The 18,967-nt window shown below is 40.6% G+C and overlaps 1 protein-coding gene across 1 annotated transcript in view; it reads right to left on the reverse strand.

Annotated features, from left to right (window-relative positions):
- LOC137325180 (phospholipid phosphatase-related protein type 5-like) overlaps positions 1-18,967 on the reverse strand; it is a 122,707-nt gene that overhangs the window by 23,516 nt on the left and 80,224 nt on the right. Inside the window, exon 5 of the mRNA XM_067989981.1 lies at positions 5,617-5,751. Coding sequence (XP_067846082.1) covers positions 5,617-5,751 — 135 coding nt within the window. The remainder of the gene's footprint in view (positions 1-5,616; positions 5,752-18,967) is intronic.

Genomic DNA, 18,967 nt, shown 5'->3' on the forward strand with positions numbered 1-18,967 from the left:
GACTAGGCCTCCACTGCCTCCTATGGTAGAGAATTCCACAGGTTCACCACCTCCGAGTGAAGAAATTTCTCCTCATCTCGGTTCTAAATGGCATACCCCGTATCCTGAGACTGTGACCCCTGGTTCTGGACTCCCCAGCCATCGGGAACATCCTCCCTGCATCTAGTCTGTCTAGTCCTGTTAGAATTTTATATGTTTCGATGAGCTCACCTCTCATTCTTCTAAACTCTAGTGAATATAGGCCTAGTCGACCCAATCTCTCCTCATACCTAAGTCCTGCCATCCCAGGAATCAGTCTGGTAAACCTTCATTGCACTCCCTCCATGGCAAGGACATCCTTCCTCAGATAAGGAGGCCAAAACTGCACATAATACTCTAGATGTGGTCTCACCAACGCCCTGTATGACTGCAGTAAGACATCCCTGCTCCTGTACTCAAATCCTCTTGCAATGAAGGCCAACATACCATTCGCCTTCCTAACTGCTTGCTGCACCTGAATGTAGGAAATGTCAACTCATTTATTTTAAAAAGGCTAATTCTTCCACTAAATAATGGAGACAACAATTTCAGACAAATGTGTTAAGTGTTCATACATTAGTATCCCACTGCATAAATTCAACCTTAATTATCCTGTAAATAAAAACAGTTCCGTGATACGATTGCACATTTGATACCTATACCTACAAAAATGAGGTATATATAACAGGTCAAGGAAGAATCTGTCATTAATCAAAAATAACAAACTTAGTGAAAACTTAAAAGGGTAAATTTTGCTGTTGGGGATATTAGAGGGCGAGCACTAAATGTGTTCGTATGGCAGTCCTCCGTGTGCTATTTTAACGGAGGCACTAACTCATCTAAAATAAAAAGGGAACAAAAGGCCTGTGCCAACACAGCATTGGGATTTTCACAACTATAATACCCTGCAGCATTTTCATGTCAACAGTCTTTGTGTCTCGAAAAAAGGCAAGTGATGTGGATATGGTTTTCCACATGTGCTTATGGTCTTTTTGTGGATTTAATTTTTCATTAATTTCTGTCAAGGTACTTATCTTGAACTCTGTTAGCTGTCATGTCATATTTCTTCATTAAATAGGCCTCTTTCCTGCTTGTTACAATGTTAATTGATATTTCTACAGTTGTGAAAAAATTATCACAAAATCCAACAATCCTAAAGTTCTCTATTTTCTGTGTTTCTAACTATTCAACGTCAAAGGTGGGTTCTCTGCTCCTCAGTCCATCTCTCTGTGGTAGACCAGTCTGATTTTTCTGCATGATTGGAAGATGCAAAATGACAGTTCCTCTTGCTATATATCAGCACCAGAGGCAGTTAGCATAACCATTTTATTAATAGGGAAGCACAGCTCTCCCAATGGCAAAACTGAAGAGGTGCTCAATGGGAGTGAAAATTGCTACCACTAGCATCTGTGAACAATCGTCAAAGTAAACCTAGGAACATGCTTACATTCAGGCATCAGCTGTCCCCTGAAAAGGACACTCCAGAAGGTATAGCTACTTCAGAGAGAGACCACTGAGTGTTGTTAGTTACCTCATGAATGGACTTCTGCCAGTGCACCTGTTTATTGTGTTAATCCACTCTTCAGCTCTTAGGATTATTATCAGTCTAAATCTATTTTATGCATTACTTCCTTCAATTTTCACTTTTTAAATCACAGTTTATGTGCCCTCAGTGAAAATAATATATCTTTCACCTTTTTTTTCATCACACAGGAAAAGATATAACAGACAGTCTCTCCTCTTCTCTAGCTCTTGATCAGGATTCAGGGAAAGAGATCCTGCCTGGATAGTGCTGTGATTCCCACTCCCCTCCTGAAAGAACCCTTTCGTTCCTTTAAAGAACAGAGGCTAAGGAAATTCAGGGGCAAACAATGGAGAGTGGTCCCATTGCAAGGATAGGGTCTAGTAGGAGAAAAATTAAATATTTTGAAAGCTGGCTTCCTTTCAGATCTGGAGCACTGCTCAGAAGCTACAGTCACATTATGGGGAGCACCTCTAAATTAAAGAAAATTAGTGATAAGTGTGCAAGCTCCTAGTGCACTAGGCATTTCCTGCCCTCATTGCAGTGTGCTGAAAGCATTGGGCATAGTGTAGACCTCAGCCTCCATGCCTGATGCTTCAGGCATCGTATTATCAGCCCTGGAACCTCTTTTCAGCACTTTAGGCAAGTTATCCATCTTAGAATAAGGGAATATGTAAATGTGTTTCCCAATTAGACCAGCTGGACTTCTTTACTGAAAGAACAGGGAGCCTTTTTGAAGTTACCCTTTCCACTTCTGAGAATGGCATAAGAATGTTACTTTTTCCAGATCATACACAGGAAAACCTAACACAGATATTCTCTAATCTGGTCTGTGTAATTAGTCTAAACACTGCGAATGATGATCATAAAATACTACAATAAAAAATGTTAAGTTTCATACACCTTATTTGTTCCATTTCCAATTTTCAATGTAAATGGTATATTTTGAATGATTTAAAAAAATATATAATTTGACATCTGTTTAGCATAAACTAATTAAGCCCAGGAATGTTTTACATGTGGTCTGACAATTTTGGAGATATTTTCATATAATTAACTTTCCTACATAATAAAGGCTTTGCCTTTATGTGGCTCCATGCTTAATGTGGGTAAACAGAAATTGAACCAGCCAGATGACACAATTTGTGAAAAAGGAAATAGAGCTTCTGAGGAAGATATGCAGACTACAAGGAAGCAGCATGTTAAGTGGCCTCTCTCACATAAGGTCATAATTTGCTTTGATACACTGTCACACATGATGCTATAGATAAGAACATGAAAAACCACTGATGGAGCATTTATGTCATTGTTGCTTAGAACATTTTCTGCTTACACAACTAGGTTACTGCATAAGCTCTTAAGCTACATTAATTTTGCAACAGATCATAGCTCTGAGCTTGACGGCAGCACTGGTAGACAGACCCACCGGAAGAAGAGGTTTTCCTCGGTGCCTCTACAGACAGTAGTATCACAGGTACCTCTGCTGGCCACCATCTTTCTGCCTGCATAGAGTAGTGATATGATTTTTCTATTGCTGATTTATATAGATATTCCTCAACATTGGAGAAAGCATGACAACTCGAAAAAAAGTCATGAACCATGGCTTAGAAACAAGTACATGTAGAAACTAATGTAGAAGAACCTTCGCATGGAGACCATGACTAGTGTCATTTGGTCAATTTATTAAACTAGTTTCCTAAGTTCAGTGAAACTAAAGAATGCCTCCCACTATATACTTATTCACCTGAATCACAGGAAACCTTCCGAGGTTCAAGGTTGGCTCCAACCTCTTTCAGAGCAATGTGCTATCCTTTGGTATAGTAGGAATTCACCAAGAGACTAGTAATTGTAGGAAATGTTCGCCCAAATCATTCAATGTGGGGGTAATTTATTTTATGATATTCATACCATAAGACAAGTTGCTACTTGAAATCTATTTTGTGCCTTCAACATAATGATTAGTGAAGTTGTACAAAGCAAACAAAACTATTAGCTACTCAAAATCTTTGAGATAAGTTTATCAGTAATAACATGTTACTTTTTTATTAAGTCCAGAATTTTGTAGAGATAAATTTAAATTGCAAAGGACATGTTTGTGTCGTTCTAAATGGAATTCTAACCTTAATGAAGAACATCCAAGTAATAAAGGACTTGGTTTTGAATTCTACTTTGAGAAACGGTATCGTCCAATAAGAGCATGTAGCTCTGAATTTCCACAGGGATCCCCCAATTGTCTGCATGACTTCAGCAGGAGATTAGCAGATCTCACAGAGAAAAGATGGCTGAAAAATGGCAATTTATGCCATTTCTTTGAGGGTTCCGCCAATTACCTGCTGAAGTTACGGCTGGAGATCAGGAGAATCCCCATGGAAATTCAGGACCATGCAGTTTAACAATAGATAGCAATATATTATAACAAGAAGAATTATAAATTGAAGAAAGAGTACTGCCAGGAGATTACATGGTTCTAGGTAGGGTGGGGAGCGTATGTATTGTGATGCACTAGGCATCAAAACTGCATGGGACTGTTTGGATGGACAAGTAGGTCTTTTCCTGTCCATTATTTTTCATATATTCGTATGTTTGGTCCCACAAATATTTGGAGTGATTCCTGAGTTCCCTTCTTTCTTTTATCCTGAAATTCACTACCTAACACCATTGTGAGATCAGCATCGCTACAAAGATTGCAACAGTTCAAGGAGAAGACCCACCACCATCTTCTCAGGCCAACTAGGGTTGGGCAATAAATGTGACCTTGCCAGCAAGGCTCAGATCCCGAGGACAAATTTTTTTAAAAGTACTGAACCCGAGTTTATTGATGTGTTTGTGATGGTTAAGTTGATTCAGAATTAAGTATTCTCTTTGAATGTGTAAATGTAGTTAAATAAAGTAGTTGTTAATAGTACATTAATTTGCAATCTGAGATGCTGCATAAATTAAATTGTATGCCTATTACTGCTGGTAGCTGGGCTGCGGCTGTATCTTTAAATTCAGTCATTTATTATTTAAGCATGATTCTAAGCCACTTTAGACATCAGAGTGTAACCCTAGGCATAAATTTAGATTTAAATGAACTTTTCCTTTGTGGTTATTTCGGTGGATCTTCACAACAGCATTTTTAATGTTTACTTGGGACTGGTCAATGCAAGCCAGCAGTATAGAAGATGACAGAGTATTGGTGAAACAACAAAAATGCACTGCAGAGGATCACCTTTATCATCCTTTTCTCAAACCCTGTCTGGAGGTCAGTCTCTATTATACCTAAATAACCTATTCCTCATTGCTCAAGGAAAGATGGGGGGATAAATTGGTTCACGCCCATTTTCGGGCATGAATCAGGTGGCACGTGCCTGAAATTGATCCTCGGGCCTAATCTTAATATTTCAGGTGAGTTGCCTCCAGAGGCAGCTCGCCCATGTCAAGGGATCCAATTTTGGACCACCAGCAGCGGCCTTCAGATAAGTGGAAGGAGAACGGGAGGGAGGGGCAATCACGGACTGGAGTAACGTGGAGCCGGGAGGACATGCTTCCTAGACAATCTACCTAACGCAGGCCTGCTCCACAACTAAGTCTCAACGTTGTTCTGAAAACCCTTACAGACCTCCACCCCTTCAAGGCCTTATGAAGTGCCATTTTTCTTGATTATTGACCCAAATGTTTGGTTCCTATTGACATTGTACTAACAGAAAGTGAACTGGGGCCCTTACCCTGGATCCACTGCATTTGCTGATTTTTATGAATATAATAGAACTTCATCCTTTGCCAGAATCCCTATCCAAAGCTGTGATGCCATTCCATCTCAATAAACCTCTAGTGCTGTTGGCAGGAGATCCTGCTGAGTATTACTGGAGGGATAGGGGTGGGGAGCACACCCAGATTCTTCAATAACACACTGCTTCCAGTGTCTAATGTGTCAATCTGAGCTTTAATGGTAAAGACTCCCATGGACTTGGGAAGAGAGGCGCTCTTGCTTAAAAAAAATACAGTTAAATAGAAAACATGCCATCCTGGAGAAGGTAACAAATGCTAAATGCATGTTTTACTTTATTTTGAAAAAGAATATTCTAGTAACTTACCTGTGCAGCACTTAATTTTCCTAATGGACTTTCCACACGTGGTAGAGTGAGCAAAGGCATGTTGGTCACGTTGTCAGTCTGCAGTTTTTCATTTAGTGTATGTCTTCCCTTAAAGTTATGTACCACACATGCAACCTTTTCACATGTAAAATAAAGAAGAAATGTAACAGTACAAATTGCAGCACCTGGATTAAGAGGCTAAATCTATCAACATTGTTTTTACTGATATATAACTAAAGAAGCCCACTGCTAATTTTTCTTAAGCGCCAATTATGAAAAATATATTACATTTTTTTTATTGCAGATATCAATTTTAAGCCTCTGAGATTTGGGCACTTGTAACACTGACTTTCTTCTCTTTACCTCCAGGGTCTAGCTGTGTAGTTGACAGGAACTCAGGTATGACCATCAGTGGTCAACAACATAATTACACAAAGCACAGTAGGATGAAGAGCACAGAAAGATGCAAAAAGAGTAAAGAAAAGAGAGATTAATGGTGAGGTATTGTAGGAAAGTGTTTATGTAGCTGAGTGGTTGTAAGCTTAGCAATGAGAAGGAAACGGTTAAAAGGGATATCGAGATGTAGGAGTAGAAATTGGTCCTCATTGTACCAGGTTTCCAGGCTGAACACAAGGGCTAAAATGACCAATTTCTCTGGACTATGTCCTGCGCCCCAAGGACACCTGAAATGCTTCTGACACCATATTGGCCTTGGAAGGTTGGGACGGTTTTCAGGCCTTAGACAGGCGTTAGGCCCCTTGCATATACTAACAAGGAATCTAATGCCTGTTTAAGGGCTCCTCAGCAACAGTGGTCAGCAATGAATGGAGCAGGTGTAGGTGGGATTGCTGTGGCCTAAAAAGCGGCCGCCACCAAAAAGTATGTTGCATTTTTACTTACCTTCCTATAGAGCTGGGAGGATCAGGGGTGCTCCTCCCAGCTCCACAGCATTCTTGAGGGCTGCTGTGAGCCCATGGCTGCAGTCCTCCCATTCTTCTTTCCCCCCCCCCCCCCCCCAATCACCTCCCAGGACTTACCTGAGGGCTGCTACCAGCAAGGAATTACTTTTGATGTCCTATGGAATACGCTCTGAAAGAGGGAAGACAAGGGATGTGAAGAAGATGGTGTTTGATGTTAGTATCTAGTTGGGTAAATCTGAGATGATGGGACTGTGTAGAGGAATCTCTGAATGAAAGAGTGACAAAGGGTAGACAGCTGCAGCAGCTGGCTGAACGAGATGGTGAAGTAGTGTCTATGGCTAGCCTGGTTATGACAAATGCCTGGATGACTAAGTTAACGTAAAGAAAGGCCAGTATAAGAATAAGAAAGCCTGGAAAAAGAAACGGCCATTTGGCCCATCAACTAAATAAATTTATAAATCCTATAAATATATCAGAAACTTAGGCCATAAATATAGGTTACTACACCACATTTTACTATTCATGCAAATTCTTTATTTATAACAGTGATTAGTAATAGTTATTGGATTAGTGATATATTGTTTAAGTACTTAAGTACAGAATTTCCATGGCATGATTGAAAATATGCATGAATGTGCATTTAACATCTAGAAATCTAATATTCTGTGACTATTATTTGGACTCTTCAATATTTTCCACTTTGATTAAAGTGATGGGACTATGGGAAATTTCTGTGATTTGCTGAATAAAATACAAAATTGAAAACATGTTACATTTAATTTTTTGTTGCTGGAATGCTACTATACTCCTAAAAGGACTACAGATATATTGAGTTGATGTAACTCATTCACTTACTCTTTCTAAAGGTTAACGATAAACCATATTAATTTGAGCACAACATACAAGTTTTGAGATTACTGATTTTCACTGCAATAGTCTTGTCTGTATGACTGTCAGCAACTGTTGAGCAATTGGCTTATTTAACAACTGGTTTGTGTAGTTCGATGATTAGGTGTTGAGTTTTGCCATCAACCTGAAGGTTCATGGTACAAATCCCCCACCACTCACTGCGAAAATACTAGATGGCCCACTTCACCTCTATCTTTTTACTCCTTATTTTGATCTCTTAGAATCATAGAAATTACAACACAGAAGGAGCCCACTTGGCCCATTACCTCTTTGCCATTGCGAGCTCTTCAACTGAAGCTATCTAATCTAACGCCCTTTCCATGTGTCTTTTTATAATTTTTCCTTTTTTAAATACCTATCAAATTCATTTAAAATTATTTTATAGAATTTTCCCCAATAGCCACTTACTGTATTTGTCCTTTATTTGTCCTCATGATCCTCTGTATGAGAAAATTTCTTCGAACTTGCCCTTTATACTTTGACTTATAGGGCCTAGTCTGTGCCCTCTTGTTGCTGATTCACCAACCACTGAAAACAATCTTGCACTGTTTACACACTCAAAGCCTTTTATAATTAGCTTTTCTCTTATATTTATTTGTTCCAGTAAGAAAAGCCAAAGCATCATTCATTCATTCCTCTTGTGCCTATGTCCAAATTATTTACGTAAATGGAAAACAAGAGGTCCTGCCAATCCAAAAAACATCCTTTTACCTCTATTGGGATGTGTACCACTGGGATTGTTGGCTTTTCCACTTTTGATGCCATTAACGTTTTTAATACAATATTCTTTTGAATATTTATCTCTACCAATGACTTTCTACATTCTCCTCTGGTATTACACTCTAACTCTTAAGTTGCTCTATAAGTACTAAGGGCCTGATTCCAGGGGTCCCACTCGGCAGGTGCAAGTGCAGCAGAGTGGAACCCCCATCTGCCCAAAGTCGTGGTCAAAGGCCCTGCCTCAAATTGCGGAGATGGATTCATTTGCTTGGTAAGGGTCATTTTTCTGTTACTGGTGAAAACTGCTAGATTAGAATGTTTAAATAGCTGCATGGTTGTATTTAGGCATCAAATACAGATTGGAAATATATCTGTAATGCTACCCATAGCTAAAAGCTGTTTGAACACGAGGGACAAACTCAAGCCATACTGAAAAGAAGAGGGGCTAGAAATTAATTGATGCCCCGCCCATTATATATGCACAAAATGAGAGCCTAAGCATCCAATATGGCGGGCACGTGCGCACACATTTTCCACAGAAATCACTAAAAACTAGTGGACAGATACAAAAAATAATTTAAAAGGCTAATAGTATGTTAGCCTTCATCTCAAGGGGGCTGGAATACAAAGGGATGGGATTTATGCTACAGTTGTACAGAGCTCTGGTTAGACAGTATCTGGAGTTCTGGGCACCATTTATAAAGGAACATAAGAACAGGAGTAGGCCATTCAGCACCCGAGCCTGCTCCGCCATTCAATTAGATCATGGAATTTACAGCACAGAAACAGGCCATTCGGCCCAGCTGGTCTATGCCGGTGTTTATACTCCACACGAGCCTCTTCCCACCCTACTTCATCTATGCTATTGGCTGATCTGTATCTTAATTCCATTTACCTGCCTGAATACCCTAATCTAATAAAATTCTATCTATCTCAGTTTTGAAATTTTCAACTGACCTAGCCTCAACAGCTTTTTGGGGGAAGAGAGTTCCAGATTTCTACTACTCTTTGTGTAAAGAAGAGCTTCCTGACATCACCCCAGTACAGCCTAGCTCGAATTTTAAGTTTAAGCCCCCTTGCTCTGGACTCCTCCACCAGAGGAAATAGTTTGTCTCTATCTACCCTATTACATCCTTTAATCACCTTATACACCACAATTATATCACCCCTTAATCTTCTATACTTGAGGTATTACAAGCCTAGTTTATGCAACCTGTCCTCATAACTTAACCCTCTAAACCTCGGTATCATTCTGGTGAATCTGTGCTGCACCCCCTCCAAAGCCAAAATAACCTTTCTGAGGTGTGCTGCCCAGAACTGAACGCAGTACTCCAGATACTGTCCAACCAGAGCTCTGTACAACTGTAGCATAACTTCTATCCCTATGTATTCCAGCCCCCTTGAAATGAAGGCTAACATACTATTAGCCTTTTTAATTATTTTTTGTACCTGTCCACTAGTTTTTAGTAATTTCTGTACATAGACCCCTAAATCTCTCTGCTCCTCCACAGTTCTTAGATTCTCACTATTTAGAAAATACTCTGATCTTTCCTGGGTCCAAAGTGAATGACCCTCGCACTTCCCTACATTGAACTCGATATGCCACAGTTTTGCCCACTCACTTAATCTATCAATGTCCTTTTGCAACTTTCTGCTCCCATTTACACTATTTGCTGTGTCACCTAACTTGGTGTCATCAGCAAATTTGGATATATAGCTCTCGATTCCTTCATCCAAGTCATTTCGCTGAAGTATAGGCGTCCAGGCTCCGTGCCTGAAACAGGCATTAGGCCCCTTGTGTATTCAAATAGGGGCCTAATGCATGTTTCAGGACCCTTTCCCGAAATTAGGCTCCCCTGAATACAGCCGGCATCTAAGGCCCAACTATCTTCAGCTGCTTCGTCAATGACCTTCCCTCCATCATAAGGTCAGAAATGGGGCTGTTCACCTCCATTTGCAATTCATCAGACAATGAAGCAGTCCATGCCCATATGCAACAAGACCTGGACAACATCCAGGCTTGGACTGATAAGTGGAAAGTAACCTTCACGCCACACAAGTGCCAAGCAATGACCATCTCCAATAAGAGAGAGTCTAACCTCCTCCCCTTGACATTCAATGGCATCACTACTGCCGAATCTCCCACCAGCAGCAATGTTCTGGGACTGAGATGATTGGCCTCCAACAACCACAACCATCTTCCTTTGTGCCAGGTGATATTGGAGAGTAGACTGGAATGCTTTCCACCTGATCTCCATTGACTTATGTTTTACTAGGGCTCCTTGGTGTCACACTCGGTCGAATGTCAAGGGCAGTTGCTCTCACCTCACCTCTGGAATTCAGCTCTTGTGTCCATGTTTGGACTAAGGCTGTAATAATGTCTGGAGCTGAGTGGTCCTGGAGGAACCCAAACTGAGCATCGGTGAGGAGGCTGTTGGTGAGTAAGTGCCGCTTGATAGCACTGTCGATGACTCCTTCCATCACTTTGCTGATGATTGAGAGTAGACTGATATGGCGGTAATTGGCCGGGTTGCATTTGTCCTGTTTTTTGTTGACAGGGCATACCTGGGCAATTTTCCACATTATTGGGTAGATGCCAGTGTTGTAGCTGTACTGGAACAGCATGGCTAGAGGCGCAGCTAACTCTAGAGCACAGGTCTTCAGCACTACAGCCGGGATGTTATCGCATTTGTAGCCTTTGCTGTGTCCAGTGCACTCAGCCGTTTCTTGATATCATGTGGAGTGAATCGAATTGGCTGAAGACTGGCATCTCTGATGGTGGGGAATTCAAACAGGGAGCTGTGGGAGAGATGGGCATGGAGCTGCAAGACAACAAGAAGTTCAAGGACCTTGGAGAGGAAAGGAAAGTTGGACATGGAGCGGTAGTTAGTGAGAATAGAGAGGTCAACAGTGGGTTTATTGAGGAGCGGGATCATAATAGCAGTTTTGGATAGGGACAGTCTGCCAGCATGGGAACTAGGAAGGAAATATGCGTAGTCAGGAGCAGGAGATAAATCTCATGGATGAGATGGGCTGGGAGAGGGAACGAGGAGGATATGGGTAGGAAATAGAGGGAGAGATGGGCACTCTACACCTCACCTCATTTATACAGTTGAGAGTGGACAATTATTTCTTCAAGCCCTCATCCTCATCCTAAATCTCTGTAGCACAGCTCAGTGGATCTCTAATGTGTTACTTATGTTTTCACAGTTGGAAATATATTATTATACTATTAAACCGTTTGGCTTCAATAATTTAAACATTAATGCAAAACTATAAAGCCTTCTAGAAGTATTTTAAAAATGTCTAATTTATAGACTTAATTTTACAAAATACCAATAACAGCAAGTGTTGGTATATTTAAAATATTTTTCTTATTTAATCTCATGAAGTTTAAAAGATACTAACAATGTAATTATATTAAATCCGTAGATTCTTTTTCTCTAATAAATGCTGTATTTGGTGATTTATGCTACTGCCTCAGTAGACTCTGAGGATATTAGAGTTCCATTATTTATCTCACTGAAAAGCAATTGGCCCAAAATTCTGTGGTCCTGGGGTGCAAAAATAATGTAATGTGGGCAGGTGGTGGAATTTGGGGCAGAACCCAATTCCTCTGGGGGTGGGAATGGGTGCATTATACGCCACAAATGGGCAGGGGTGTTATAATGCCATGCAAGCGAAGGAAATACATGATAGAGCGTCTTTCTCGTCATTTGTGCTGTAGCATATGCTGGGTACCAGGGACACTGTGTGGCTGTGGCATCCAGTGTCGCTAAAGGGTGCGGGAGGTGGAGAAGGGGAGGCATTTCAAAATTTAAAACACTATGGCCAGGAAATTTCTCAGAGCTGGTGTTATTTTGCCGAAAGTGCAGCGCCACACTTCTGCCGAAGTAACGCCGGCAAAGTAGGAGCAGCTCAGAGAATTTCCTGGCCTATTTTACCAAAAGAACTGATCACAGATTATTATCTGCAAACCAATCTCCAGCGAAAGTGGCAGCATTCTTCAGTTTTTAATTGCAGATGCCTCTTGTTTCTGGGCCCACTTCCGCTATAGCAATGTAGGGATAGCAATGAATCTCCACCTCCCACACCTAAGATGGGAGCCCCAGCTGAGCTGCAAATGCATGAACCCCTGCCTAAAATATCTAAATACCTCTGGCCTCAGGAAGTGGGATGGCATGCATCATTGGTGCAACTTTTGGGTGGGCGGAAAATCTGCTCCACCATATTTATAGCAGCAGAGTGGGGCCAGGAGAAATTTGGGGCTAGTGTTTTCCCCAAACAAAACTGATGTCTTTTAATTTATGCTCACGTTTATTTCCTTACAGTTTTTTACTATGTCTAATATGATATCAACATCAATGCACCATTTCTCAAAATGCACCCGTCAGAACTGATACATTCCTTTGGGTATTCGTTTACATTAAGGACGATAATCAAAATGGTAACCAAGGAGCAGGAATAATTTTACTAATACAATAAAATCCATATTGTTTATTTGTTGTATAAAGGAATGAAATTATTTTTGTTAATAAGCCACTGTTCCTCTTATATCAATGGATTTTTGCTGCAAAGCTGTATGCTAATGGAGAGTAGTCCATTTTGCTGTCCTTCATTCTTTGAAGTACATTGAGGATGGATTAATGACCTCCACAATCTTGTTGTATATTGAAGTTTATATAAAGTCATGCAACGTCAGTGTTGCTTGCCAAAATAAAGTACATAAAGCTTGAGCACACTGCCATGAAAAGAGCAGCAATGTGCATAAACCTCCATTTTTTGAAAAATGACGACTACCACCAAAATAATTTTTCCCTTATTATGAGAGTCTCTTCAGGAAAACACATATTCTCTCACCACCACTATAGTAGAAAGAGGGAGTTCCAAATTCTCACTCTACAGCAAAGAAATAGGCCATTCGTCCCAACTGGTCTATGCCGGCGTTTATACTCCACACGAGCCTCCTCCCACCCCTCTTCATCTAACCTTATCAGCAATACCTTCTATTCCTTGCTCCCTCATGTGTTTATCTAACTTCCCCTTAAATGCATCTATGCTATTTGCCTCAACTACTCCTTGTAATAGTGTGTTCCACATTCTTACCATTCTTTGGGTAAAGAAGTTTCTCCTGAGTGCCCCATTGGATTTATTAGTGACTAGTTTATATTTATGACCTCTAGTTTTGATCTCCCCCACAAGTGGAAACATTTTCTCTATATCTACCCTATCAAATCCTATCATTACCTTAAAGGCCTCTATCAGGTCACCCCTCAGCCTTCTCTTTTCTAGGGAAAAGAACTCCAGCCTGTTCAGCCTTTCCTGATAAGTATATCTTCTCAGTACTTGTATCATTCTTGTGAATCTTTTTTGCACCTTCTTCAATGCCTCTATATCCTTTTTATAATATGGAGATCAGAACTGTGCACAATATTCCAAGTGTGGTCCAACCAAGGTTCTATACAAGGTTTTATAACTTCTCTGTTTTTCAATTCTATCTCTCTAGAAATGAATCCCAGTGCTTTGTTTGACTTTTATATGGCCTCATTAACCTGTGTCGCTACTTTTAGTAATTTGTGTATCTGTACCCCAAGATCCCTTTGCTCCATTACCCCATTTAAACTCTTTTATCCAAGCAGTATGTGACTTCCTTATTCCTCCTACCAAAATGCACAACCTCACACTTATCTATATCGAAATGTGTTTGCCAATTACATGCCCATTCTGCAGAGTGACAGGAGAACAGTCTCCTACAGTTGATGAAATTCATCGATGACTTTAATCAGGAAAATCTACCGTATAAACATCCTATTAGACAAATTTGGATGCAAATCTTGTCATTTGTTATAGTTCACACATTGAAGGACTGGTTAGTAGTTGTTTTTATTTTTTTCGGGATGTGGGCAACGTGGGCAAGGCCACATTTATTGATTATTCCTAGTTGCCCTGAGAAGGTGCTGGTGAGCCTTCTCCTTGAACCACTGCAGTCTTGTGGTGGCAGTGCTCCCATAATAGTGTTAGGTAGGTAATTCCAGGATATTGACTCAGCAACAAAGAAGGAGAGGTGGTATATGCTCAAGTTTGGATAGTTTATCATTTGATGGGGAACTTGGAGGTAATGTTATTTCCACAACATTACTGATCTTGTCCTTCTTGGAGATAGAAGTCATAGAGGAGGGAGCTGCTGTTGAAGAAACCTTGGTGAGTTGCTGCCGTGCAACATGTAGATTGCACATGCTGCAGGCACAGTGTGCTGGTGGTGGAGAGGATGGACATTGAGTTCTGGGGTATGGATCATGTTCTGTCTTGGATGGTGTTGAACTTCTTGAGTGTTGCTGTGACTACATCCATGCAGGTGAGTAATGAGTATTCCATCACACTCCTGACATGAGCCTTATAGATGATGGATAGGCTTTGAGGGGTCAGGGTGTGAGCCACTTATTATAGAATACCCAGCCTCTGCCCTGCTCTTGTAGCCATGATACAGTGGAAAATTTAGAGAAGGGGAATAATTGAACACCACTAATCATATAGAACTAGATCTGCTACCATGGCATGGGTACAGAAACAAACCATAATAAAGCAATTTACCAGACTTCAGAAAATCCGATTTTACAGCTGCAAGAGACAAAACTGGATAATAAATTGGGAAAATACATTAAAGAAAAAAAATGCAAACAAAGCAAAAATTGAATGCCTTTAAGGCTCTGTCTGAGTGGGGTGTAATTTAAGTGCATGCCATATTGCAGGTTAATATTGAGCTTCAAATTGAACAATTAAACAGGGAAGTTAAGAGATCATCACCAAAAGTACAAAGATAGAGATTAAGTTTTTTTTTATACAGAAGGTCGTTAGGATATAGATAACCTACTAGAAACAATGGTGGAAGCAGAATCCATAACAGCTTTTAAAAGGTAAGTGGGTAAATATTTGAAAAAGAAATGTTTAAAAGGGTAAGGGGAATGGGACTAAGTAGGGAGAGCTGGCACTGGTGTGATACACCACATGGCCTCCTTCTGCACTGTATAATTCTGTAATTCTATGATTGTATAAACAAGCAGTGATCATAGTATCATAAGGTTTAGAATAGCTATGGAAAAGCACACGGACCACTCTAAAGTAAAATATTCAATTGGAGGAGGGCCAATTTCAATGGGATGAGAACAGATCTGGCCCAGTTAAATTGGAATAAAAGATTGGCAGGCAAAACTGTAATTGAACACTGGGCGGACTTTAAAGAGGAGACGGTTTGTGTACAGTCTAGGCACATCCCATGAGGCAGAAAGGTAGGACAACTAAAGCCAGAGTTCCCTGGATGACAGAAAAGATAGTAAGTAAGACGAAATGGAAAAAAGGGGCGTACGACAGATGTCAGGTCAATAACACAAATGAGAACCAGGCAGAATATAGAAAGTTCAGAGGGGATGTGAAAAAGGAAATAAGAGGATCAAAGAGAGAGTATGAGAATAGACTGACGGCCAACATAAAAGGGAATCCAAAAGTCTTCTACAGGCATATAAATAGTAAACGGGTAGTAAGAGGAGAGGTGGAGCTGATTAGGGGCCACAAAGGAGATCATGGAGGCAGAGGGGATGGCCTAGGTACTAAATGAGTACTTTGCATCTGACTTTACCAAGGAAGAAGATGCTGCCAGAGTCTCAGTAAAGGAAAATATAGTTGAGATACTGGATGGGCTAAAAATTGATAAAAAAGAGGTACTAGAAAGGGAAGCTGTGCTTAAAGTAGATAAGTCACCTGGTCCGGATGGAATGCATCCTAGGTTGCCGAGGGAAATAAGGGTGGAAATTGCAGAGGAACTGGCCATAATTTTCCAAATATCCGTAGATATGGGGGTGGTGCCAGAGGACTGGAGAATTGCAAATGTTACACCTTTGTTCAAAAAAGGATGTAAGGATAAACCTAGCAAATACAGGCCAGTCAGTTTAATCTCAGTGTTGGGGAAGCTTTTAGAAACAATAATCTGGGACAGAATAAACAGTCACTTGGTCGAGTGTGGATTGATTAGGGAAAGCCAGCACAGATTTGTTAAAGGCAAATTGTGTTTAACTAACCTGATCGAGTTTTTTGATGAGGTAACAGAGAGGGTAGATGAGGGCAATGCAGTTGATGTGGTGTATATGGACTTTCAAAAGGCATTTGATAAAGTGCTGCAGGGTAGGCTTATCATCAAGATTGCGGCCCATGGAATAAAGGGGACAGTAGCAACATGGATACAGAATTGACTAAGTGACAGGAAACAGAGAGTAGTGATGAACGGTTGTTTTTCAGACTGGAGAGAGGCGTACAGTGGTGTTCCCCAGGGGCCGGTGCTGGGACCACTGCTTTTCTTGATATATATTAATGACTTGGACTTGGGTGTACAGGGCACAATTTCAAAATTTGCAGATGACACAAAACTTGGAAGGGTAGTAAACAGTGAGGAGTATAGTGTTAGACTTCAAGAGGATGTAGACATGCTGGTGGCATGAGCAGACACTTGGCAGATGAAATTTAACGCAGAAAAATGCGAAGTGATACATTTCGGTAGGAAGAATGAGGAGAGGCAATATAAACTAAAGGGCACAACTCTAAAAGGGGTACAGGAACAGAGAGATTTGGGGATATATGTCCACAAATCGTTGAAGGTGGCAGGGCAAGTTGAGAAAGTGGTTAAAAAAACATACGGGATCCCGAGCTTTATAAATAGAGGCACAGAGTACAAAAGTATGGAAGTCATGATGAACATTTATAAAACACTGGTTCGGCCACAACTGGAGTATTGTGTCCAGTTCTGGGCACCGCACTTTAGGAAAGATGTGAAGGCCTTAGAATGATTCCAGGCGTGAGGGACTATAGTTATGTGGATAGACTGGAGAAGCTGGGGTTGTTCTCCTTGGAACATAGAATGTTGAGAGAAGATTTGATAGAGGTATTCAAAATCATGAAGGGTCTAGACAGAGTAGAGAGAAACCGTTCCCGTTGGTGGAAAGATCAAGAACCAGAGGACATAGATTTAAGGTGATTGGCAAAAGAACCAAAGGAAAAGTATAACATAAGGAAAAACATTTTACACAGCGAGTGGTTAGGATCTGGAATGCACTGCCCGAGGGGGTGGTGGAGGCAGATTCAATCATGGCCTTCAAAAGGTAACTGGATAAGTACTTGAAAGGAAAAAATTTGCAGGGCTACGGGTTTAAGGCGATGGAGTGGGACTAACTGGATTGCTCTTGCATAGAGCTGGCGTAGACTCGATGGGCCGAATGGCCTCCTTCCGTGCTGTAACCTTTCTATGATTCTATGATTCTAAAAGACAATAAAACAGGGAAAGGAGATTGGAAAATATAGAAAACTAACGCTGCTAAAAAGAAAGTGGTCAAAATAAATTAGAGCAAAGAATGAAATTGTTTTTCATGTATATATTGCAGGCAAAGCACTAAAGAAGTAGAGCCCCTAAATCATAACAAAGAAGTGATAGCAGAAGTAAAACTTTTAATATAATCACTTTTTGACAGTTAGTCGGCTGAGAGATGCATCTTTGGTCATGAGGAAAATAGACAGGAATGAAATCATTAGATAATTTGGAGCATACGAAAATGAATAAGGTAACAGGAGAGATGGAACATGTCCAAGAACACTAAAGCAAATGATGATGGAACAGATGGGGCCATGGCTGAATTTTTCATATCAGATGATGATTGAAAAACAATGGGCCATAATTTGCTGTGGCAGAGCATCTAATGACATCTGTCCTTAGTTAGACTTGCCCTTACACGTTTAGGTTTTTACATTTTTTCCGTGGCAAGTTGCTGAAAGTGCAAGCTGATAGCATCGCAGTGAGGGAAACAGGGCATCTGGGACCTGAGTGACCAGGGCAAGCAACTGTGCATCTCCTTAAACAATAAGATTATCAGGATTGTAAAATGCGCAAGGATTGAGAAGGAAGTGTAAATTAGAACGGATGAATTCAATGTCACATCAGGTACAGAGAGAGGAATAAAGAGAGGGAAAGAAAGATTGGATTAAGAGAGAGAGAAAAAAGAGACAGCAAGGAAAAGTTAAAAAAAAAATTTAAGTTTTACATTTTTAAAATCTGCAACAACAATTAAAATCTGAAGGAATGAGACTCCAGACTTATAATAGTTAGTTTTCAGTGTCAGAGGTTGGCTGGCAGTAATTAACACTTATCACATCATTAAAAGAATACTTAGACTGAAATGGACAAGACATAACTTTCTGTGACGAGTTTAGTTCATATCTACCACATAAGTACAGCAATTTCGCACCATTCAATGCATTTCAATGGAGAGGCAGACAGCAAGATGCCATTTTCGCGAAGCTAATGACAGAGCAGCGCATCTCAGACAGCAACTTTTGGACGTTTAACAGCGCATCTGCCCCTCGCCTGCAGTTGCTGTAGCATTTGCGCATAACTAACGGTGAGCGCCATCAGCCTCACTGTTATTTTGATAGCAAATTCTGGCCCAACTAATGTTGTTCCAGTTGTCAGAAATATGATCCTGGGAAAATAGGGTTGTTAGCTTGAAATCTATAGTACAAAGAACATTGAAGCTTATTATGAAAGAAGTAATTCAAGAACACTTAGAATCATAGAATCATAGAAAGGTTACAGCACTGAAGGAGGCCATTTGGCCCACCGAGCCCACGCCGGCTTTATGCAAGAGCAATCCAACTAGTCCCTCTTCCCCACAGCCCTGCAAATTTTTTCCTTTCAAGTACTTATCCAGTTCCCTTCTGAAGGCCACGATTGAATCTGCCTCCAGCACCTCCTCCGGCAGTGCATT

Source organism: Heptranchias perlo, chromosome 9, assembly GCF_035084215.1.
Source record: "Heptranchias perlo isolate sHepPer1 chromosome 9, sHepPer1.hap1, whole genome shotgun sequence".
NCBI lineage: Eukaryota > Metazoa > Chordata > Chondrichthyes > Hexanchiformes > Hexanchidae > Heptranchias > Heptranchias perlo.